The 25,814-nt window shown below is 43.1% G+C and overlaps 1 protein-coding gene across 7 annotated transcripts; it reads left to right on the top strand.

Annotated features, from left to right (window-relative positions):
* Positions 1 to 3,717: 3,717 nt before the first annotated feature.
* Positions 3,718 to 11,819, top strand: LOC136477118 (mediator of RNA polymerase II transcription subunit 15a-like). 7 transcript variants are annotated; one of them, XR_010763860.1, is made up of 7 exons: positions 3,718 to 4,170; positions 5,902 to 6,013; positions 6,309 to 6,423; positions 8,707 to 9,024; positions 9,133 to 9,209; positions 11,037 to 11,146; positions 11,261 to 11,286. XR_010763860.1 is itself a non-coding variant. In XM_066475150.1 (5 exons), exons 1-5 carry the CDS (start codon positions 4,016 to 4,018, stop codon positions 11,327 to 11,329), a joined length of 564 nt encoding a protein of 187 aa, XP_066331247.1. In that variant the 5' UTR covers positions 3,726 to 4,015; the 3' UTR covers positions 11,330 to 11,819. The 7 variants fall into 7 exon arrangements, 2 of the variants coding, with proteins under 2 accessions (XP_066331247.1, XP_066331248.1); XR_010763861.1 differs by lacking the exon at positions 11,261 to 11,286 and adding an exon at positions 9,579 to 9,647; XR_010763857.1 differs by having other exon boundaries at positions 3,719 to 4,170; positions 9,109 to 9,209.
* Positions 11,820 to 25,814: the final 13,995 nt, after the last annotated feature.

The following is a 25,814-nucleotide window of genomic DNA, read 5'->3' as shown; positions in this document are numbered from 1 at the left end:
TCCTCCCCTTCTTGATGAAAAGTCGTCCTCGACGTCGATGTTGTTTGAAGTCGATCCTGCATAATATGAGGACAAATGAGGTTTCCAAAATAATAGGAGTGGATAATGTTGCGAGAAAGAATATGACCACATGTCCAGGTTTGTAGCATGTCTTGTCCTATAGACATGTAGTCTGCTCGATTGAAATACACACGATCTTTGCCAATACTATCCTGCAAAAGATTAGTACTAACAAGAAATATATTCTCTCTTTCTTTGGATTCCACTTGTGTTCGAAAAACAAAACTAGAGGAATATGGCATAACAATAGTGTTGATTTTACTGTCCTCTAGTTGATCATTACTTTGCACAACAGAAGGAGAATTCGGATTTGTACAAATATAAACTCGTTGTATCAAATATTGTCCTTGGTTGTTATATTTGCCAAAAACATGATATGTATGTCTAGAGAACCATGGCGAATCAGCATATGCATAAAGTTTCTCCTCTAAAGAACTAAGATTACACGGAACATCAAATTCAATGTAACCCAAAGTATTTAAACAAGACAACAATTTCAGCTCATCAACTTCACTAGCATTATGAATAACAAGTCTATTTTCAGCACAAGTGCTCGATTTCAGCACACATATAGCATGATCATTCTTCAATGATTGCATGGGAATAACATAAATATCATTATGCAAGTCATCTTCGTCATAAGAAACATCAAGCAAATTATCTTGTGACAAAGGTAAATCAAGCGAAGGCTCCACTAAAATTTACTCTATCATAGTATGATTGGTGAAAAAATTCAGCACATCAAGAGAACTCTCACCTTCCGTGAGTTTAGCATCATGGGCTTTACCTTTGCTCTCATGTTCAGCAGGAGTAATAGTTGATGGTTCTAAATTATCACATGAGACTATGATCATCTCATTTTCTGTCACGTCATTCTCGCTCTTTTGTACATTGTCCTGCAAAAGGTTAGGCATAGTAGGAGGAATAACAAGAGATTGATCTAGTTGATGCACCTCATCATTTGAATTAATTACAAGAGATGGATTAACAAAATTTTCTCTCATAAGATCTTTCATATCATTCCAAGTTTGAGGTTTATTAGAAGGATCTAAAGACTCCCACCAAGATAAAGCAGAATATTGCAAAACACTAGATGCATTTTTACCTTCCTCCTTGGACACATAAAACGAGTAGCAAATATGTTATCTATGGCAATTCCCACTCCATGTACTCATCAGCACCTATATCATCATAAGTCGGTGGATATGAACAACCTGTCATTGTTAGAATCAAACAAGAAAACACACAAGTATGTATTTTCCTATAAACTACTATATGATGTGGACAAGAAAAAACAAAACACTCAACTCTCAAGCGTCTTACCACGGTCTTACAAGTGTTCTTACCAAAACAACAGGCGGTGCAATCGGTCAGTGACTGTGATACCGTTGTAGCTTGAGTGTAACAGTTGCAAGGTGAACCTGTACTTGGTTAGAAGAAAGTGGAGCTTGGACAGGCACAATATAGTAGCAAGGAATATCAATAATTTAATTCAGAAATTGCAAGATTGAAAAGTAGTCCCAAGCTAGTCTATGTCGCTGGCCTAAACTCGTCCTAAACCTAGTTCAAGCAAGCAATACAATACAACTCAGCATAATGACTCAAAAGGATGCAAGCACTTCTGAACTTTTTTTCACTTTCTTTTTCTTTCCTTCTTTATTTTTTTCTCTCTTTTTTTAGGTGCGGCTTTTTTTTTCCTTCTTTTGGTTTTTGCACCTCTTTGCCTTTTTCTTTGTTTTATGTTTTTTATCTCACAAAAGTGCCGCACATAAGAGATTAGACTTTAGATATTTTTACCGTGGAAGAAAAATACTTAACCAAGGAAGCCGTAGAAGGAATTGCTAGACAAAACAAACTCAATCACACAACCCACTCCGTGACTATTTCATATCCAAAGAAAAACTGGAGATCAATCTGATGCAAGCCACACTAGAAAACAAGACTTTACACTAGACCAAGAACAAGATCAGAACACAACGAACACTAAGACGCAGCGAGGGACGACAGTTCAATAAAGCAAACTAAAATTAAAAAAATTGTAAAGGCACAGTGGGGTATAGGACTAGAGATATGTGATAGTGTATATTTTTTGGCTTTTTGAGGACTATAGGTAAAACAAAAACAGTAAGAATCTAAAAGGGAAAACAAAGTTATACCTAACGGGCAACAAGGGCTCTAATACCACTTGATGTAGACTAGGCCCGATCTTCCAAAAGGTATGATAGCGTCGATTGGTGGAGACTCGACGTTCACGATCTAGGCTTCGAACCAAGACTGATTCGGACCCCCGTAACCGTTACACCACTGCTCCATTGGTTATCAACCACGCGAACACGATTGACCTCGCCGAGAAGGCTTTCCTGCAAGCGAATGGAGAACACAAGCAAGAACGAGATAAACACAATCTAAAATTATAAATAAATATGAGGCTTATGATAATGAGAAAAAGTTCAAGTCTTTATTCGAAAGGACTAATCGCCACAGGCAAACAAGATCAAGAACTGGGGCCCTGGTTCACAGCAAGCGGCCTTGGCGGCGACAATTACAGCAAAACGACGTCTGTTTCACGAGGAAATCAAGAAGTAAACAAAACCCAAACCCTAAGGAGAGCGACGGCTTCTATTTATAGAGTCTTAGGCGTCACCCCCTGGACGCGCCCTCTAATGGGCCCAAACATGATACACGGTCCAACGGCCCAAAAGACGGTGTCGCAGCACCCTGACAGATTCTGGACGCTGACTTGTTTCGATGATTCCCGTTGATTTCAAAGAGATTTTGACATGAGACCACTTGAATTGGCTTTCTTATCAAATTATCTTTCCATCCATATATGGATCATCAAAAACGGAGTCCGAATGCGTTCTGGGTGACCAGTTTAAGGCAAACTGGTCCTAGAGGCCGAGACAGACTCGAAATTGAGTTGCTTTGGACCTCCACTTCAGGGACTCAAACCAAATTAGCCTTGGGCCTCCTTCTTGACTTGGACACCCTTGCTGGCCTCCTACCCCTCCTAACCATGCGCCAAACATGGTCGTAAGCATGGGTGTCATGTCGCTTGGTGGCTTTCCTTAGCATCGTGGACATAGGCAAGTCTTAATGGCGAGCTAAACCACGAGATAAACACCTTGTCTCTTGTATTCTTGCTATTTGTGTTGCGCTCTACTTGTTTGTCGATGATTTCAGGGTTTGCTCCCAATCTACTTGTGCATAAGCTTGTGACCTCATTCAAGTGGTGAAATAGGTTCAACGCGACTCTAGAAGCATTAGTAATTTACTCGATCTAAGTTTTATTTGGTAGCTTTTGAATTGTGCCTTTGAGGTGCTTTGATACACGACACCACCGTAGTTTTGCTTGGCGCGTACCTGTTACTGACCGCAGCGAAGGAGTTTTGTTTTAACAGGCGTAGTCACCCCGCATGCTAGATCCTTTTCAATAGTGAATCTAAAAATATCAGTATTATGTTATGAACTATATATTTTTTGAACCGGTGGTCAAAGATATAAATATTTAATTTAGGACAAAGCTAATACGATATGTAAAAATAATTAGAGAAAATAGATAGGTACAGATACAGATAATATAGACGATGAAATGGGCTAATATTGGGGCCAATGAGCCTTGACTTGCTCACTTTTATTATCGCCGAGACGCCCACAGAAAGGGAGAAGATGGCGCATCCAGCATCCTGAATCCTTTTTTTTAGATAAATCCAGCATCCTGATTCGCGAGTCGTGACGTGTTGGCTTTCCTCAATTCCTTCTTGGTCGCTCCTCCGCCCCTGCCCCTCGCTACAATCGATTTCGTCGTCGCCGCTACCTCGGTTGCTCCCCTCCTGCTTATCAGAGGGGAGCTGGGGGAAAGTGCTCCCTCCATCGTCGCCCAGCAGATCGATCGAAGCCAGCAAACAAATCAGAAAGAGCAAGAGAGGCGCCCGAGTCCCTAGGGCGGAAAACCATGGACGGCGCCGCCAACTGGCGCCCCACGCAGGGCGCCGACCCTGCCGCCGTCGCTGCCGCCGGCGGCGTCGACCCTAACGCGGCTGCCCCCGCCGGAAGCGACTGGGGCACCCAGCTTCAGCCCGAGGCGCGCCACAGGATCGTCAATAAGATGTACGTCCTCTCCATCTTCCTTCCCTCCCTCCTCCCCCTAATGGGAATTGTCAAGCAACTGCAATCTTTTCCTTCCGCCGTGGCGGATCCATGTGGCTTCTTTTACGATTCGATCGATTCGATCCGTGTACACCTGCTTCCCTCTTTACTTTATTTAGATTAGATAGACAGTATCATGCTTGCTGGGTAGGGTTTGCTGATGCATCCATGCACTTAGACCTGCTGAACCATGCTTGCACTTGGACCTAACAATTCACACTTGGACCTAACAATTCGTCTACCTTTCTCTTGTTTGTTTACCCATGAATCACCTACTCGTTTGTTCGTGACATATGATCCATACAGTCGTGTTTGTTCGTGACATATGGATCTATACAGTCGCATTAATGCCATCCAATCCAATACATCATACTTTCTAAGATTATATATCTTTATTTAAACCAAATTTAACCATCAAAATTATCAGCACCTGTTTGCTTGCTATAAGATTCAAAAAAAAAAAATCTTTATAAAGCCATCTTTGTTGTATGGTGACAAAAGGGTACCACAGAAGCTAAAAGGCAAGTTTTATAGGATGGCGATTAGACCCGCTATGTTGTATGGTGCAGAATGTTGGCCTACGAAAAGACGACATGTTCAACAGATAAGTGTCTCGGAAATGCGTATGTTGCGTTGGATTTGCGGTCATACAAGAAGGGATCGAGTTCGGAACGATGATATACGTGATAGATTAGGGGTAGCACCAATTGAAGAGAAGCTTGTCCAACACCGGTTGAGATGGTTTGGACATGTCCAACGGAGACCTCCAGAGGCACCGGTGCGTAGTGGAATCCTAGGCCAGGATAGTAACGTAAAGAGAGTCAGAGGAAGACCGAAGTTGACTTGGGTAGAGGCAATAAAAGGAGATTTGAAAGGATGGAATATACCCAAAGACTTAGCCTTAGATAGGAGTGCTTGGAAGACAGCTATTCACGTGACTGAACCTTGATTGCTTCTGCTGGGTTTCAACTCTAGCCTACCTCAACTTGTTTGGGACTTAAAGGCTTTGTTGTTGTTGTTGTTGTATAAAGCCATCTTTGCACAATAAACACACATAGAAACATATGCAACTGCATATCGCAACATTTCAGTTTGAGTATGGGTGTAGAATGCGACAACTCATAATGTGATTGTTTTTTTTTTCTTTCCAAACACTTCTCTATCCCCTAGTGGAGGGTAGGCATGGCGTAGCGGTAGGCTGCTGACTTTCTCCAATTTGTCAACCTCCTTGCAAAATAAGAAAGGGTAAAACCATATTCTTCCAAGACCCTCATCTTGTGTAGGACCTTTTAGCATTGGTTATGCGGTATGACCCGAGTCTTTTTCTGCCAACTAATTATTAAGTCATGTATATGCCTGCCGATCCCAACTTGTTTGAGACTTAAAGGCTTTGTTGTTGTTGTTGTTGTATATGCCTGCCGATGGAATGTGTCCATTTTACCCTTGCCAGCACTTAAATTTTACCCTAGTTGCCACTTGAATGTGTCCATTTTTACCCTAGTTGTTCGTTCGGTTCAAAAATATGTATGTGCATTAGCGGTCCACAAATTCCATGCCCACTGTTTCCACTAGTGAACTATTATTTTTGTACATGTACTGGGGCTTCTGGTTTACTGGACTAATTAAATGGTAATCAAACACATTTATCAGTGTATCTCTCAATGTATCCCTTCTTGCATTATATATGTATAGAATGGAGACTCTGAAGAAGCACCTGCCAGTATCAATACCAGAAGGACTGACTGAGCTTCACAAAATTGCCGTGCGATTTGAAGAGAAAATCTATACTGCAGCCACCAACCAGGTACATTTAACCTAACTCTAGTACGCTCCCGTACAGAGTCAGAATGTTTAGTCATGGGGTGGGTCAATGATATGGACATTTGATCTATGACAATCTTAAAGGCTTTTAGGTAAATTTTAGATGCTTATAGATCTTTTTATCATGGTAAAATACATGATGGGGCAATGCATGGATACTCTGCTAATCATATTTAGGAGGCGTGGTATCAAAATATCATGGGCCCATGCAACTTGCACATGTAAATTGTATTAATGCAAAAACCACAACTTAAATCCTTTTGTTTTGTATCACTCAGTCTGATTATTTGCGGAAGATTTCTCTGAAAATGCTGTCCATGGAAAGCCAGACAAAGACCCAACAGAACCCTGGAAATGCTCAAGTGATTCCAAATCAGAACCCTCCTGGTCCAGGTACCATACACATCAAATGCAACATCACACCTTTTTTTTGTGCTATCAATATCAATGTATTTGCTTCTCAAAAAAAAGAGAAGAATGCAGGCAAGATATTCAGGGCATAGTTAAGTTTTCCACATTAAGAGAGTTTACTTCTCACTGGTGGAATGCATGCTTTTTATTTTCACTTGCTTCCTAATATGTTCATATTTGCATCTTACGATTTTTTGTCGCTTTATTGTTTTAAAGGGCAAATTTGTTATTGCTAAAGTTTATTGGCTATCATAATATAGTGCCTGTTTGGATGCCGTAGTTTTAGAAAAACTATGGTATGAAGTAACTGTAGTTTTATAAGATAAAAGTGTGCAAAACTGTCGTTTACAGAGGTTATCACTGCATCGTCCACGATGTATGCCGAGTTTGTAGCATGTTATGAGGCCACGGGGTAGCTGAACTGGCTAAAGAATTTTATGCCCGGGTTAAAAGTGGTCGACGACATTCATAGACCACTCAAGTTGTACTGCGACATTGAGCCAGCAGTATGTTATGCTCACAACAATAAGTCAAGTGGTGCTGCCAAACACGTTGACATAAAGTTTCATATTGTGAAAGACAAAGTCCGGGACCATTCTATTAGTCTCGAGCATATAAGTACAAAGAAAATGCTTGCAGATCCGCTTACTAAAGGCTTACCGTCCAATGTGTTCATAGAACACTTAGCCGGCATGGGTTTACGGGAAAGCCTATGATCCCTGGACAATAAGGGGCCTAGCTGAGAATCTATTTCAAAACAGAGGTGTATTGTAGTTGTTAATCCATTGGTACTAGCCAATGTTTTCAAGGCGTCGCTTAATCGACGCTTAGGCGTCGCTTAAGCACCAAGGCGCTGCACGCATGACGCCACAGCAGACGACTCGCCTTGGATTCCACACCAGTGAGCAGGAGAGCAGGAGGGAGAGAGCGGGCGCACGAGAGATTCCACACCCGTTGGGAGAGCGGGAGGGGAACAAGAAGCCGCAGCTCGCCCGCGCCGATGGGAGAAGGTGCCGACCGACCGCCGTCGAGCCGTGCGGCCGCCTGTGTGGGCCGCGGCAAGGAGCGGCCGCCTGCGGGCCGCGGCCGTCTTTCCCCAATCAGCGCTGGCCTGCAGCATCCCGCCTCCTCTGTTCCTCTTCCACCATCGAGAGAGATAGATAGATAGAGAGAGGTGCGCGGAGGCGGAGGTAACGGGAGGGAAGAGACAGAGAGATGGGCGGAGGCGGAAGTCAAAGAGAGTTGCGGTGGCGGCGCAGTGCAGGAGAGAGATAAAGACACGCTAGGGCTACGAGGGTGAGGGGCACATGGGCTGCTTGGTGCACGTGGGCTGGGCCAGACCACTTCTTACTCCTCCTTTCTTTTTCTTTTTTCCTTTCCTTTTTTCTTTATTATTATCTATATACTGCTTTGAGTTTGCTAAAAAAAAATCTATATACTGCTCTGAGCTGCTGTTTTAAAATTTCCTTTAGTTGGTAAGGCGTCGCCTCGCCTTACACCTTACTCGCTTAAGTGTAAGGCGGTAGTCACTCGCCACGCCTCGCCTTACCGCCTTGAAAACCATGGTACTAACTGTTGTGACAAGGCACGCTCTATGCGCTAATCTGTGATGGGATGGGACAAGAGATAAGTATTTTAAGTTTAAGACAAAAGGTGAGATCAAGGGGGAGAATGTTAGGTTGATCTCCGCCGAGTCGGCCCAACGGCCAACTCGGGCCTTAATCCCGCGCCCTGATTGGGGGCGCCCAGCCGCACATATGACTGGTGGGCCCCCATCGCGTAGCGCTATATAAAGGAGGTGGGGGCCAGGGCTCGTGACACGAGGTTCACCGACGCCGCCACAACCCCACCTACAACCCTAATCCGATATAGAGAGGGTGCGCTGTGAGCGACGGGAAGCTTCACCGCCGCCCCTGCACCAACCCCGATGTCCACACCGCCGCTGGACACCATTGCCACCCTTCACCGACACTTCGTGCCACCATGGCTTCCTCCTCTGTCAAGCCCACCGATGGTCGGTAACACCTCCCCTCTCTCATCCTTTCTTCTCTCTCTTTCTCCAGTACATGTTCTAGGTTGCTTTATCCCAAATGCAAGTAAAATCACCCGCTAGATCTACTCTAGTGATCCTAAGAGTCTAACACAAAACTCTCACGAAGAGAAAGATGAAAGTGAGTTCCTATAGAGAGAAATTGCGGGACTAGCAATTAATTAATTAATTTATACGCAAGTATTAGCAGTTTATACTGAACAGTGGGACCGCAGTCACAGTGGAAGGGCAAGCTCGACTCAACAGCTGCGTCGTCGACGGTCGACACGTAGAGAGAGGTCCACTGCAGCAATCCAACGCCAATGCAGCGCGCACGAGTCAGAGGACAGGACAGTGGACAGGAGTCGTCGGGAGGTGCTGCCCGCAGTTGCCTTGCTGTTTCCTCTTCCTCGTCTCGCCTAGCACGAACAGATCCATCCAATACTCCAATCCAAGCACGCCGATCCAACCACGAAGCACGAAGCCATGGACGCCGACGATGACTGGCGCGCCCAGCTCCAGCCCGCGGTGCGCGGCAGGATCGTGAACAAGATGTACGCCCACTCCCCTTTCTTCATGCCTCCTTCCTCCTTCCTCGCCACCCTCACACTTTAATTAGATGCATGTCTTGCATTCAGAGTACTGACTCTGAGGAGTATCAGTACCAGAGGGGCTGGTTGAGCTTCAAAGAATTGCCGTGCGATTTGAAGACAAGGTGTATGCCGCAGCCACTAGCCAGGTACCTTAACCTAACTCTGCTCACTAACTCTGCTTCTACTTTCCGCTTAGCGCTCAGCACTGAGTGGGTGGGTGGGTGCGTCAATCATAGTTTCTACATTCTCGCACAAAAGAAAAGGAAAAAAAATGCAAACCTAGAAAAAAACATGGAAAACAGCCATCTATGAACAATCTGCTACCAGGATTTTAGGCCAATTTTTACATGCCTGTAGCATTTCCTTTTCTCATCATGTTAGCATAAGTCGATAATATGCATGCTTACTGTGCTAATCATACTAGGGCATGCAGGAGGAAAATATTGACCCTGCACTTAAAAAAAAACTTATCAATGTGAAACTACAACTCCAATCCTTGTTTTTGTATCATTCAGAGTGATTACTTACTCTCAAATTGCTGTCAATGGAGAGTTACGCAAATACACAACAGAACCCTGGTCCAGGTACCATACACAATAAATCCAATATTACACTTTGTGCTATCTATATATTTATTTTTATTTTTTACTATAAAAATAGACCGAAGGGCGGGCCTGGTGCAAGCGGTAGAGTCTTACCGCATGTGACCGGAAGGTCCCGGGTTCGAGTCGCGGTCTCCTCGCATTGCACAGGCGAGGGTAAGGCTTGCCACTAACACCCTTCCCTAGACCTCACACAGAGCGGGAGCTATCTGCACTGGGTACGCCCTTTATAAAAAATAGACTATGAGTAAGATATTTGGGCCACTAGGGGAACGCGAGGGATGCATTTTTCTTTAAAATTTACATGTTATCTAGGTTGTTCCCACCTTTCATAATCTGAGCATCTAACTTCCTTCGATTTTAAAATGGGCTTGTGGGGGCAGTTTTTTCCTAATCCTAAGAATGATGCCGTGAAATGGCAGTGTTCAGCCCATTCGCTTGGTTGAGGCAATGGGTACCATTCTCAGCCTTGGATGAGACATTGTCTTTTCACAGCTGCCGCCCAAAATTTTCCTCAACACAAGCCTTTGTTCAACTTGAAGCCCTAAATTCCAAATTAATCGATGTGTGAAATTTACAAACGAAATGCCTGTGCATGAATTTCAAGTCATGGTCTGTAGCAAACTAGATCAACTTAGGAGGAATCATAGGTATCCAGATTCTCCTTGATGATGACTCTAGATTAGGTGGGTTAGGTGTGCCTCCATATCATCAATGAACTTTGATAGGCTCAGTTCCTATGTCCAAGTCATGATCTCATAGGTTTTCGGGAATCTGGATTGGGTGGACACTGAACTGATGAGAAAACATGAGGTTGCTGTGAATGTCCAGTAGAATGACAATTTTATGGACTCTGTGAACAGGTCACATCCGGCAGGGGTAAGTGATCGCCCTGATTCCACTGTCAAAGGGGCATTGGGTACAGGTTGGCTCCAGAGGCGGACCTAGAATTGCAAAGCATTGATGTCACTACCATTGGTGTCATGTCTATGTCAATCGTTGCCTCTTATGTGTGCAATAACTTACCATTGATTTTATATAAGCCATTGCTGTCATATGACAACAATACTAACACCCTGAATTCGCCCACATCCCTAACGTCCTGCTCAGGATTCAAAGTAACTTCCTTGCATGCTTAATTATGAAACTCCAGTACTCTGTGTGCCTTATTAAGAAAAATCTTTACGTTGTTTGTATCTAAATCTTTACCGTTTATTCATTGTCACTGTATCTCTATAGGGATTAATTTGCTGTTGCTAATTTCACAGACTCACAATTAAATGTTATTTGATGGTGTGTAAAGTGATGCACATGAACTGTAAATGGTTATACATAGCAATCAATTTTCATGGTGGATAATGGTTCCAGCAGGTAGTAGCAGCAAAGGGAAGAAGCAAAAGAAGTTGAGATGCCATTTCTGCAAAAAAGGTGGCCATTTTAAGAAGGATTGCTTGAAGAGAAAAATATGGTTTGAAAAAAAGGTGTATACAATATTTTTCTGCATGCTTGGAAGTTAGAATCTACTCATTATAGGTCCTAGTAATACCTACTCGTTAGATTCTAGTGCTATTACTCATGTGTCAAATGTTATGCAGGAGTTGCTTATGATCCAACCCATAAGCGGACTAAAGCACATGAGAATAAAAATGAAGGCACTGTATTGAAGGGATCAGGACTCGCAGAGTAATCCATGTATATGTCTGTATGTCTGTGATTTGTACTTAAGGACTAGGGATGAAAACGGATCGGATACGGACGGATATCACTGATATTACATTTGTTTTCATATTTTTGTCCGGATTCGGATTCGAATACGGATAGTGTCAACTATGTCGGATAGGATACGATTGGATATCGACATCATAAATATGCGATTTGAGTATTCGGATACGGATACGGTATCGGATGTTGGATATCCGGACAGATCTCAACCCCTCTAAACGGATTCGGTTTCGAATACGGTCGGAAAATATCCGTACCGTTTTCATCCCTAAGTGTATGTATGTTTTTCGAATGTAGCAGAAATCTTGTGTTTATGAGAAAGTTGGATGTACTAAGTTTTAAGGTTATGCATGTAGACGAGAGAATACATATACATATTATTGTGGAGCCAGTACTTTAATTGATCAGTTATGCCATTTCAACCTTCATGATGTTTTTTTCTAAAGCCATGCTGAACAAGTTACGAAAATAAGTGTGATGCACACAATGATATGCTTTCTTTTGGCACAAGAGATTAGGTAATAACATAACAAAATGAAGATTTTGTTGGCCGGCATATATGTGGATTCACATTAAGGGCAAATAAGACCTCACGAATATCGAAGCAACCATCTGCAAGGAGTTAATATAAGGTTCACATAAACTGTTAGGGCATGTACAGCTCACAAATAGCTGCTGTTTGTAAGATTTTGGGATTTACAACACAGACATCTAAATAGACTGGTACAACCCACAGACAACTGTTATCTATTTAGCTATCAATAAGTTATTTAATGCTTGAATATAATTATGATCAATTATAAATATCATTCCTATATACCATTGTGTTGCTAGTTGATACAAAATAGATTATTCATCATTACAAAATAGACTAAACAAAAAGTAAAATGATTATCATTACACCTTTTTTAAACCATCAAATATTTATATTTTTATATATATAATGTGAAAGGTGTGTGTTCCCCTAGAAAGGAACCAGATTGCATAAATTAACAAACAAAAGATACGATTTCTGCAACATGCATCCCAGTAGAGCGAGGATCTTAGACAGTGCAAATTGCAAAGAATAAGATACGCTAGTGTATACTTCTAGGATTTTTTTTTTATTTTTAATCATTTTTTATTTAATGTTTTAATAATAATAGTTCCTAATTTTTTTTGTGAATCTAAGTCTTTTGGCTGTCGTGACCAAATAATATTGTCGCGCCACATGCAATGGTGCGGCAACATCCGCCACGTTAGACGGCGTTTCCGATGTAGAAAACGCTGTCACGCCACTCCCGCTGGCGTGACAGTACTGTTCTGTCATGCCACCGGGAGTGACGTGATAAGATAAAATCTTTAAAAAATCATAACTCTTTGATACGACGTCGGATGAAGATGAAATTTATATGAAAATTGTAGCTCTCAATAAGATCTACAACTTTGTTTTTTTGTGTTTTTTTCATTTGAGGATGTTAAAAAGCTAAAAAAATAATATAAAATTTCAGGAGCATAATAACTGCGTACTAGTACTTGTCGTATTAGAAAAATAATATCATTTTTGTATGTTGTCAAATAAAGATACTTTATACATAAAAGTTGTAGCTCTCAACGAAATCTACAACTCTGTAGTTTTGAGTTTTAATATTTAGAGTCATTATGATGCTCAAAAAAATAATATAAAATTTTAGGAGTATAATAACCATGCATTAGTACTTGTCGCATTAGAAAAATAATATTTTTTTGTATGCTGTCAAATAAAGATACTTTTTGCATGAAAGTTGTAACCCTCAATAAAATCTATAACTTTATAGGTTTGGGTTTTAACATTTGGAGTCGTTAAGATGCTCAAAAAAATATTACAAAATTTCAGTAGCATAATAATCATGTACTAGCGCCTGCCATATTAGAAAAATAATATCGTTTTTGTATCGTGTCAAAAGAAGGTACATTTTATATCAAATTTGGAGCTCCTAACGAGATCTACAACTTTCATTTAAGAAGTATTTTTATGTGATATCAAATAATAAATATACGATTTTTCTAAAAGATAAGCTTTGATACTGAATTAATATGTTGCTAAAACTTTATATTAATTATTAGGGTAGGTTAACGATCTCAACTAAGAAAACTCAAAACTATAAACTTGTAGATCTCAATGAGGACTACAATTTTGATATAAAATGTATCTTCATTTGACACCATACAAAAACGATATTATTTTTTAAATGTGGCGAGCGCTGGTACGCGATTATTATGGTGCTGAAATTTTATATTATTTTTTGAGCATCTTAACGTCCTCAAACGAAAAAAACTCAAAACTTGAAAGTTGTAGATCTCATCGAGGTCTACAATTTTCATATAAAATCATCTTCATCCGATGTCGTATTGAAGAGTTATGATTTTTTGAAAATTTAGTCTTGCCACGCCACTCTTGGTGGCACGACAAAACAATACTATGATGCCACCGTGGCGTGACAAGACTTTTTCATGTCAGAAACGCCGTGCCACGCCACATGCGTTGACGTGACAGCGTTGTTTGATCACGCTAGCACGAGGGTGCGACAAAGGGGTCATATTTGAATTTTTTTTGGAACGGTTGTTATTAAAATGTTGAATAAAAAATGATTAAAAAATAAAAATTCTCCATACTTCTACAGCATGTCGATATGTAGCAACAAATTCTCCGTACTTCTATAGAGCACCAGATGGCCAACCCAAGCACGCCGGAGCAGGGCGACGCCGGTGGCCCTCGCGCCCGGCGGCCCGGCGACCCCCGCGTGTGGTGGCCTGACAACACCCGCGGCTGCTCGATGGCGCTCGCGTGTGGCGGCCAGCGGTGCTCGAGACCGACGGCCCAGCGACTCCCTAAAAGCTCTAGTTTGATTTTGGTTAATTGATGAAACCCTAAGTGCTAACCTAGTTTATCAAAGTGATTATGAGATAGGTAGCACTACTCCAAGTGATGAAGCAATGACGAAGATCATGACGATGGTGATGATCAAATGCTTAAACTTGAAAAGAAGAAAGAGAAAAACAAAAGGCTCAAGGCAAAGGTATAAATAGTAGGAGCCGTTTTGTTTCGGTGATCAAGACACTTAGCGAGTGTGATCACATTTAGGTTAGATAGCCGTACTGTTAAAAGGGGTGAAACTCATATTGAAATACGGTTATCAAAGTGCCACTAGATGCTCTAACTCATTGTATATGCATTTAGGATCTAGTAGAGTGCTAACACCCTTAAAAATATTTGTAAAAATATGCCAACACATGTGCACAAGTGAAAGGTCCTAATATGGCTAGAGGGGGGGGGGGTGAATAGCCTATTTAAAAATCTACAAATCAACTAGAGCAATTTGATTAGTATGACAAATAGCGTAATGCAAACTTGCTCTAGCTCTACAAGGGTTGCAAGTCACATATCCAATAATTCTAGTTGCAATGATTACTTAGACACCCAAACTTGCTATGTAGCTACTCACTAAGAGCTCTCAATCTTGCTACTCTAAAGAGCTCAACTAGATGAATGTAAATAATAAAGCAAGCTCTCAATTCTAATTACACTAAAGAGCTTGTATCAACTAGTTTACAAGAATGTAAATAAGCGAGTAAGGTGATTATACCGCCGTGTAGGGGATGAACCAATCACAAGATGAAGATTAAGCCAATCATCGGGAGAATGCAAATGACAAGAGACAACCGATTTTTCTCCCGAGGTTCACGTGCTTGCCAACATGCTAATCCCCGTTGTGTCGACCAACACTTGGTGGTTCGGCGGCTAAGAGGTGTTTCACAAACCTCGTCCACACGATAGGACACCGCAAGAACCGACCCACAAGTGAGGTAACTCAATGACACGAGCAATTTACTAGAGTTACCTTTCGGCACTCCGCCGGGGAAGGTACAACTCCCCTTACAATCACCGAAGACGGCCACGAACAATCACCAACTCGTGCCGATCCTCCACCGCTGCACCGAGCCGTCTAGGTGGTGGCAACCACCAAGAGTAACAAGCAAAAACCGCAGCGCAACACGAATACCAAGTGCCTCTAGATGCAATCACTCAAGCAATGCACTTGGATTCTCTCCCAATCTCACAAAGATGATGAATCAATGATGGAGATGAGTGGGAGGACTTGGCTAAGCTCACAAGGTTGCTATGTCAATGAAAATATGCAAGGGATGTCCCTTGAGCTAGCCATGGGGCTATAAATAGAGCCCCCATCAAATAGAGCCGTTATACCCTTTCACTGGGCAAAACGCGCTCTGACCGGATGCTCCGGTCATATTGACCGGACGCTAGCCCTCAGCGTCCGGTCGCCCGATGGACGCCACGCGTCACCAGCTTCAAACGCTGTTCGTTAGATTTCAACGGCTACGAAGCTGACCGGACGCTGCGGTAAAACTAACCGGACGCTGAAGCCCCAGCGTCCGGTCGTTTCCAGTAAGCTCCCCGATGCATATTTTTTTGACCAGACGCGTCCGGTCCACCTTGACCGGACACAGCCAGCGTCCGGTGCTAAACCCTAGCCACTGTGTCACCGTGTCAGTTTGACTGGACGTAGAAACCAGCATCCGGTGCATCACAGGTCCAGCGTCTGGTGCAACACCCTCGGTACAGTGTAGACCCGTCAGTTTGACCGGACACAGCCTATCAGCGTCCGGTCGCTTTTAGACCCAGCGTCCGGTTAGTTGATCGACGCCAGCGTCTTCACGATCAACTTGTTTTCACTTCTAACTTCTTCACCCTTGCTCTAATGTGCCAACCATAAGAATATGCATCCGGCACAATAGAAAATAGGCATTCCATTTTCCCAAAAGTGCCAAATCACCCAAACCCATCTCAACCCTGCAAACACCACCTCCTTTGTAGATGTGCCAACACCACCAAGTGTATCACCTTATGCATAAGTGTTAGCATATTTTCACAAACATTTTCAAGGGTGTTAGCACTCCACTAGATCCTAAATGCATATGTAATGAGTTAGAGCATCTAGTGGCACTTTGATAACCGCATTCTGATACGAGTTTCACTCCTCTTAATAGTACGGCTATCTATCCTAAATGTGATCACACTCACTAAGTGTCTTGATCACTAAAACAAAATGGCTCCTACATTTTATACCTTTGCCTTGAGCCTTTTATTTTTCTCTTTCTTCTTTTCAAGTTTAAGCATTTGACCATCACCATGCCATCTCCATTGTCATGATCTTCGCCATTGCTTCATCACTTGAGGTAGTGCTACCTATCTCATAATCATCTTGATAAACTAGGTTAGCACTTAGGGTTTCATCAATTAACCAAAACCAAACTAGAGCTTTCAACAAGGTGATATACTTGGTGGTTGGCACATTTGAGCAAGGGTTAGAAACTTCACCGGCGTCCTAGACAGAAAAGACAGGGGTTCACAGAGTGACCGGACGCTGGTGGAGTAGTGACCGAACGCTGGGTTCAAAGTCCGGTCAGTAGCAGCAGTGAGCATGCGTCTCGGTCTTATGACCGGACGTTGGCGCGAAGAGTGACTGGACGCTGGCAGGGTGCGTCCGGTCAGTGCTGACGTATGCTGATGTGAGGCGCACAGAGGAAATGTTGAGTGACCAGACGCTGGGTGAGTCCGGTCAAGCATGACCGGACGCGTCCGGTCGTGAAATTTCGTGTTTGGAACCTTACTGGAAACAACCAGACGCTGGGGTCCTGTGTCCGGTCACTTTCTAACTGACACGTCCGGTCATCACTTGACCGTTAAGATCGGGCGATTGACGTTTGAAGCCGATGACATGTGACAAGCATCGGGTGACCGGACGCTGGGGTCCTGCGTCCGGTCGAACTGACCGGAGCGTCTAGTCACCCCAAGTTGTGCCTAGTGAAGAGGTACAATAGTTCTATTTTGTGGGGCTTCTATTTAAGTCCCATGGCCGGCTCAAGCTCACCCTCTTGGCCATTTGCATTGACATAACAACCTTGTGAGCTTAGCAAAAGCCCTCACACTCATCTCCATCATTGTTTCATCATCATTGTGAGATTGGGAGAGAATCCAAGTGCATTGCTTGAGTGATTGCATCTAGTGGCACTTGGCATTCGTGTTTCGCTATGGGATTCACTTGTTACTCTTGGTGGTTGCCACCACCTAGACGGCTTGGAGCAGTAAGGATCATTGAGCAGAGGTTCGTGATTGTCTCTGGCTCCGATCGTGGTGATTGTGAGAGGTCTTGTGCCTTCCCCAACAGAGAGCCAAAAGGTAACTCTAGTGGATTGCTCGGGTCATTGAGTTACCTCACTTGTGGGTAGGTTCTTGCGGTGTCCAATTGTGTGGACGAGGTTCGTGCAACACCTCTTAGCCGCTGAACCACCAAGTGTTGGTCGACACAATAGGGACTAGTGTGCCGGCAAGCACGTGAACCTCAGGAGAAAAATTGGTTGTCTCTTGCCCCTTGGTATTCTCCCAGTGATTGATTTAGTATTCATCTTGTGATTGGTTCACTTCTCTACACGGCGGTATAATCACCCTACTCACTCATTTATATTCTTGCAAACTAGTTGTGGCAAGCTCTTTAGTGTAATTAGAATTGAGAGCTTGCTTTGTTATTTTAAGTTCATCTGGTGGAGCTCTTTAGAGTAGCAAGATTGAGAGCTCTTAGTGAGTAGTAACATTGCAAGTTGTGTGCCTAGTAATCATTGCAACTAGAATTATTGGATAGGTGGCTTGCTACCCTTGTAGAGCTAGAGCAAGTTTGCATTTCACTATTTGTCATACTAATCAAATTGCTCTAGTTGATTTGTAGATTTTTAAATAGGCTATTCACCCCCTCTAGCCATATTAGGACCTTTCAAGTAGTATCAGAGCCATGGTCACCGTTTGATTGAAGGCTTAACAACCTCGGTGTCAAATTATGGCTCAAGTTGTGTTCAACCATGTGGGGGGCAAACCACCGTTCTTTGATGTCACGTGCTATGATTATTGGAAGAGAAAGATGAGGATGTATCTTGGTTCAATCAATGATCAAGTATGGGAGGTGACTGAGAATGACTATGCTATCATTGATCCTGATGACCCCACCAACCAAGACATGACCAACAAGCAATGCAACACAATGACTCTCAACACCATATACAATGCCATTGATTTCAAGGTGTTTGAGCAAATCAAGGATTGTGAAAGAGCAAATGAGGTGTGGAGGAGATTGGAGGAAACATATGAGGGCACACCGGCGGTGAAGAGTGCTAAGTTGTATATTCTCAAGGATAAGTTGACAAGCTTCAAGATGAAGGAAGATGAGAACATTCTAGAAATGTTCCATCGGTTGCAAGTGATTGTAAATGACTTGAAGGCCTTGGGAGAGAAGATCAAGGATGATGATGTCTCTCATCGGTTCTTGATGGGCTTACCTCCAAGATTTGAGATGTTGAGATTGCTTATCATAAGAGGAGGATTGAAGGAGATTACCCCTAACTAAGTACTAGGTGATGTCATGACCCAAGAGACATACCGTGTGGAAAGGGAGGGGGATGCCAAGGATGACAAGAAGGAAGAAGAAGAAAAGAAGAAGAAGAGCATAGCATTCAAGGCTAGCTCATCATCATCCAAGAACAAGGGCAAGTCCAAGAAAGAATCAAGTGATGATGATGATCTTAGTGATATTGATGATGAAGCTATGGCCCTCTTTATATGCAAGATGGGAAAATTCATGAAGAAGAAGGGCTATGGTGCAAGAAAGAGAAGAGATCACACCAAAAGCATAGAATATGTGAGAAGATGCTACAATTGCAAGAGTCCCGATCACATTGTAGCAAATTGTTCCTACAATAGTGACAATGATGAGGATGAGAAAAAGAAGCACAAGAAGGAAAAGAAAGAAAAGAAGGAGAAGGAGAAGGAGAAGAGAATGACCTTCCAAAAGAAGAAGAAGGGTGGATGCTATGTGGTCACTTGGGATAGTGATGGCTCTTTGGATAGCGATGACTCTAGTGATGATGGCAAGAAATCTATCAAGAAAGCACTAGCAAGCATCGCCATCAACAACAAGCCCTCCATCTTCGACACTCCTTCGACATGCCTCATGGCAAAAGCTACCAAGGTAAAATATGATGTGAGTGATGATGATGAATGTGAAAATGATGCTTATAGGAGTGATGATGATGATGAGGAGTACTCCAAGGAGGAGCTCATGGACATGTGTGAGCAAGTGCATACTTGCTTTGAGATGAAGAGAAACGAGTGCAAGGAATTGAACAAGAAAATCAAATTTCTTGAGCAATCCCTTGATGAGCTCAATGGCACTCATGAGAGGCTAATGGAAGCCCATGAGAAGCTTGGCAAAGCTCACTCTAAGCTTGAGAAAGCTCACTCCTCTCTCATTGAGCAAGTCAAAGAGGAAGCCAAGAAGGAGCAAGTGATTGTATCATGTGATGTGGGACTAACCTGTGATCTTATTGATGAATCTTTTTATAAGCCCATTATAGTTGCTCCCGCTAACACTTCTTGTAGCACTACTACTTCTACTTCACCTTTGAGTGATGGTCTCACTTGTGATGCCTCATTAATGGTGGAAAATGAGACCCTCAAGAAGGAGGTGAATGAGCTCACTCGTGCCTTAGGCAATGCCTATGGTGGAGATGTCCACTTGCTAAAGTGCTTGGGTAGCCAAAGATTTTCTCTCAACTAAGAGGGATTAGGCTATACCCCCAAGAAAGGCAAGGCGGCCTTTGTCACTTCCAAAGTTAACTTTGTGAAGGGCAATGGTCGATTTTGCAATAGATGCAAGCAAGTTGGGCATGTAGAGCAATATTATAAGATTAACAAGAACAAGCTACCTATTGTATCCTCAATTAAATTTGATTCTTGTTACATGCTTGTAAGGGTGCCAATGGTGTGAAGGCTAAGTTCATTGGTACACCAATTGTGGGCCCAAAGAAGAAGGCCATTTGAGTACCAAAGACCTTGGTAATTAACCTTCAAGGACCCAAGCAAGTTTGGGCACCTAAAAAGAATTGATCTTCTTTTGTAGGTCAATTATAAAGCCAGAGGAAGGCATTGGATGCTTAATAGTGGGTGCACACAACACATGACCGGTGATCCAAGAATGTTCAATTCAATCAATGAAAACAAGAGCAATGGGATTGATAGTATGACATTTGGTGATAATGGCAAAGGCAAGGTCAAAGAGCTTGGTAAGATTGCAATATCCAATGACTTAAGCATTTTCAATGTGCTACTAGTAGAGAGCTTGAACTTCAACCTTTTGTCGGTAGCTCAATTGTGTGATCTTGGTTTCAAGTGCATATTTGGTGTGGATGATGTAGAGATTATAAGTGTAGATGGCTCTAACTTGATATTCAAAGGATTTAGATATGAAAATCTATACTTGGTTGATTTCAATGCTAGAGAAGCTCAATTGACAACATGTTTGATCACTAAGTCTAGCATGGGTTGGTTATAGCATAGAAGGCTTGGTCATGTTGAAATGAAACAATTGAACAAGTTGATTAAGCATGACTTAGTTAGAGGCTTGAAAGATGTCACATTTGAGAAGGATAAGCTATGTAGTGCATGTCAAGCCGGAAAACAAGTTGGTAACACACATCCTAAGAAGAGCATGATGAGCACATCTAAGGCATTTGAGTTGATGCACATGGACTTGTTTGGACCAACCACACACACAAGCATTGGAGGAAACAAATATGGATTTGTAATTGTGGATGATTTCACTAGATACACATGGGTATTCTTTCTTGTTGACAAGAGTGATGTGTTTGCAATATTCAAATCATTTGTCAAGGGCATTCACAATGAGTTTGAAACAACCATCAAGAAAGTTAGAAGTGACAATGGTAGTGAATTCAAGAACACTAGAATTGATGAGTTATGTGATGAATTTGGAATTAGACATCAATTCTTGGCCAAGTACACTCCTCAATCAAATGGCTTAGTTAAAAGGAAGAATAGAACTTTGATTGACATAGCAAGATTAATGTTGAGTGAGTACAATGTGAGTCATGCATTTTGGACTGAAGCAATCAACACGGCTTGCTATTATAGCAACCAACTCTATTGTCACACCATGATGGAGAAGACACCTTATGAGCTTTTGAATGGAAGAAAGCCCAACATAGCATACTTTTGGGTTTTTGGTTGTAAATGCTACATATTGAAGAAAGACACTAGATTGAGCAAGTTTGAAAAGAAATGTGATGAAGGTTTCTTGCTTGGTTACTCCACTACTAGCAAGGCTTATAGAGTTTGGAATTTGGCTAGTGGTACTCTTGAGGAGGTTCATGATGTGGAATTTGATGAAACAAATGGTTCCCAAGAGAAAGATGAGAATCTAGATGATGTAAGAGGCACTCAATTGGTCAATGCAATGAAGAACATAGACATTGGTGATATAAGGCCTAGAGAGGTGATTGATATTGAAGATAACAAGAATCAAGTGCTCCCTAACTCAAATGTGCAAGCTAGTGGTTCTCATGATCAAGTTCAAGCAAGAACTAGTGATGATAAAGTGCAAGATCAACAACAAGTGGCTAGTTCATCATCTCAACCAAGTGATCAATCAAATGCAATCAATCAAGTGCAAGTGCTTTTGAAAGGATCAAGATGCCCAAGAATGGGGTGAATTGGGCTAATTCTAAATTACTTTGCAATAATTAAATCCTATGGTTAACCCAATTAACCCCTTGTACCTAGAAAGTGTTTCTAATTGTTCTACCGCACAAAAGACTCGCAACCTAAATTCCAATCCTACTCTAGCATGACAATTCTATGAATGTAAAGACAAGAATTGAATTGCTCAAACTAAATGCTCAAAGTAAATAAAGAAGGAGGAATGCGGCGATGTTTTGCCAAGGTATCAGAGAGTCGCCACTCCCCACTAGTCCTTGTTGGAGCACCCACGCAAGGGTGTAGCTCCCTCTTGATCCACGCAAGGATCAAGTGCTCTCTACGGGTTGATTCTTTGACACTCCGTCGTGGTGAATCACCCACAACCGCTCACAACTTGAGTTGGGTCATCCACAAGCTCTCTAGATGATCACCAAGCTCCCAATCACCATCAAGCCATCTAGGTGATGTCGATCACCAAGAGTAATAAGCATGAACTCTCACTTGACCATGACAAGCCTAATGAGAAGGGTGGATGCACACTTTGCTACTCTTGATCTTCACTAATGAGGGCTCTATTTGAGATTCTCAAATCTCAATCACCTCACTAGGACCTTACTCTTCTTGGCACTCTCTAAGGTGTTTCTTAGCTATTGGAATGAGCAAAAGTACCCCCACACATGAGTGGAGGTTGTATTTATAACACTGGCCAAAAAACAAACCGTTATGTGCCTCTGTGGGGTGACCGGATGCTCTGGTCATGTTGACCGGATGCTCCAGTCAGTACACCCTGAACTCCAGTGGTTAAGTGTTGACTGGACATTGGCGAGCGTCCGATCAGCACTGACCGGATGCGTCCGGTCATGTTTTCCCCTCACTGGAACCTTACTAATATCGACCGGACGCTAGACCCCCAGTGTCCGGTCACTTGCTGAGCAATGTTCGGTCAGTAGCCAGAACCTGATCAGCGTCCAATTAGCATTGACCGGACATGTCCGATTAGGATTCTCCCTCTCTAGGACCTTACTAGAGTCGACCGAACGCTGGCCCTCAGCGTCCGGTCACTTGACCTCTCTATGTCCGGTCACTTCCAGACGCTTTCACCTTGGTCAAATGAACTAACCGGACCCTGAGCCAGTGTCCGGTCACACTAGAGCCAGCGTTCGGTTAGTATTTGACCCTCCATTCACTTCCAACTCTCGATCATATGTGAATGAAGTTTGCTCTATTGGATCAAAGGGTTGTTGTGGAGCTACCTAGTGCTAGTTTTAACAAGTGTGCACCACACTTAACTCACTAGACTCACCTAGGTCAAGCTACCTGTCCATACCCCCCTTAATAATATGGCCAAAGGAAAAACAAAGTCCTAAACTACTCTAAGTCTCTCTCCAACTCCAATCGATACTTAGAACTAGTCCACCCTTAACCTTGTTGTCCATCCTTTGAAAACCAAAATGATTTTCATCGTAGGGGCATGATCGCCTTGATTGCCCAATCGATCGCCATTACCATGACCTAACTTAATTGCCTCTGCAAAACACACGTTAGTCATAGTAATCATGTATTGTCATTAATCACCGAAACCCAACTAGGGGCCTAGATGCTTTCAATCTCCTCCTTTTTGGTGATTGATGACCTATGTTACACGGATACTCCAAAGGGGGTGACGTATCCGTATCTGATACTCATCGGATACGTGGATACGGATACTCGGATACACTATTTTAGTGGGTTTTCTTTTGAGAAAGTGTGTATCCGCGTATCCGATACGTATTGTATCGGATACCCGTACCCGTACTCGTGTAACGTAGTTGATGACAATACTACCTTGAGTATGTGAAAGAGATGGGGTTTTTAACATGCTTGGTTCATATAAGCTTTTGGCAATAAGAACAAAAGTGTTAAACAAGCTTATATGACTCAAGCCAACATGATGTACTCAAAAGATATGAAATAAGCATGAGTACAAGTAATGAAGCTCATTTGCATCAGAGTAAAACACAGAAGCAAAGGCAAATGAGCATAGCACAAGTGATATGACATATAAATAATTCATAGTAGAGAGCACACATATCATATATCACGATCACGTAGATATCACTATCACATAAATATAGTACTAAATATGAATGCATAATGTATCACACACATAAAAACTCCAAATGTAATAGATAAGCTAATAAAAGATAGACTCCCCCTAAATAGTCGCTCCCCCTAAGACTATCATACTCGAACCCTCTCCCCCTTTGGTGTCAAACACCAAAACCTAAGGGTCGGTCGGTGGGGCTACAGCGGACGAGCCAGGCGCTGAGGTATGAGGAGCAAGGTGGAACTAGGTACCATCATCATCTGATCCTAAGCTTTGAGCTGTCTAACCCTCTGTAGCTAGAAGTGATGCTGAAGCAGTCTAGGTCAGATCAGGAACTAAAGCTGCTGTAGGCTATGCTGGTATGACTGAAGTAGTCGGCTTTGATGATGCCACTGAGGAGGGGAGCGTCTCTGTAGTTGCTGTGATAGGTGCAGCTGTAGAAGGACCTAGAACATGTAGGTATGGTGGAGTAGGCTACCCTGTCAACTCGCTGAAGGTCGCTCCAAGACTCCTAGTGTCGGTGTTTTGTACAAGCACCGGCAAGTAAATTTATAGTAATGCGCGTTAGGCTCGGATGGTGCGCTAAAGGACACAAGATTTATACTGGTTCGGGCCGAATGTCCCTACGTCCAGTTTGTTGCTGCTCGTATTATTAGCACCTTGAACAGTATGTAGTAAGGGGTACAAACGATCGAGAGAGGGACTGGTCCCAAGTCTCTGATGGAAGGGCTGAAGGGAGGTCAAGAGGATTAAAGCCACTTGACTGTGTGTATCTGTGTGTTGTATTGTTCAGTCTCAAGAGTCCCCCCTCTTGATGGAGGAAGCGCATCCCCTTTTATAGATGAAGGGGCTGGCTTTACAAGGGTGAGGGCTTTAGGACACGTACTCTACTTAGTCTTGTGGCTCACGTCTACCCGGCCTGGTCCTTCATTCTGATGAGTGTGAAGGAAGATAAGCGCCTACAATACTATCGATGTCTCTGTAGAATGTCAGGTTGGTTACAAAATGCTGCCCTACGCAGGGTATGGGCTGCAGTACAGTGGTTTTGACTTATGAGCCTCCCCCAGCCTTGCTCCGCATGCCTTCTGGTTCTCATGAGTCTTCGTTAGAGGGACGCAGGGCCGGGGTCTGGAGTAGCACTGTGGCCAAGGTTTTCTGGCTTGGTGGACCTGAGGGGTTGGGAAGCGGCGCCGCTCCCTCGGATCCATAGCGTGGTGACAGAATACCCGTCGTTCATGGAGATAACAAATCTTCTTCTAGAGCGTAGCGATTGTCGTATATCTTTGTCAGGTTCCATGTCCTAGGGCTGAAGGCGGCACCTACAACTCTACAGGGCGAGGAGCACGCACCTGTACAACCTTTCGGGCCCTGCGGCTCCCGAAAGGGTCTAAAGCACCTGTCCCATCATCCCCTGGCAGTACTTTTCCTACCAGGGTGCAGGGTATGGTTCTTGGAGCCACGGTTGACCCGAACGTCTTGTCTTGCCCTGTCCCTATCATCTTGAGGGAACGGGGAGAAGTGGTCAGGTAAGATGAATCCAGTCTTTAGGTATGGAGTAGGGTGAGGCTCGTTCCTTGTCGTCGGGCAAAATGGATACCAATCCCTATCTCCTGGGCGAGACCGACCCTACCCCTCCAAGGTCGGGCGAGGCAGAATCTATCCCTCAGCCCTTGGGCAAGACCGAGCCTGCCCTAAAGGCGTCGGGCGAGACAGAGACTAGCCCTGAGCCCTCGGGCGAGGTAGAGCCACCCAAAGGCGT

Source organism: Miscanthus floridulus, chromosome 8 (genome assembly GCF_019320115.1).
Source record: "Miscanthus floridulus cultivar M001 chromosome 8, ASM1932011v1, whole genome shotgun sequence".
NCBI lineage: Eukaryota > Viridiplantae > Streptophyta > Magnoliopsida > Poales > Poaceae > Miscanthus > Miscanthus floridulus.
The sequence above is the reverse complement of the archived record's forward strand: the minus strand, read 5'-3'. Positions and strand labels throughout refer to the sequence as shown.

What these genes read in the sequence shown, in the direction of transcription:
- LOC136477118 (XM_066475150.1), top strand. Translation starts at nt 4,016, where the DNA reads ATGGACGGCGCCGCCAACTGGCGCCCCACGCAGGGCGCCGACCCTGCC. An exon ending in TCAGAACCCTCCTGGTCCAG is followed by an intron (nt 6,424 to 11,033) that starts GTACCATACACA and finishes TAATGGTTCCAG; the next exon opens with CAGGTAGTAGCAGCAAAGGG. An exon ending in AAATATGGTTTGAAAAAAAG is followed by an intron (nt 11,147 to 11,260) that starts GTGTATACAATA and finishes AATGTTATGCAG; the next exon opens with GAGTTGCTTATGATCCAACC.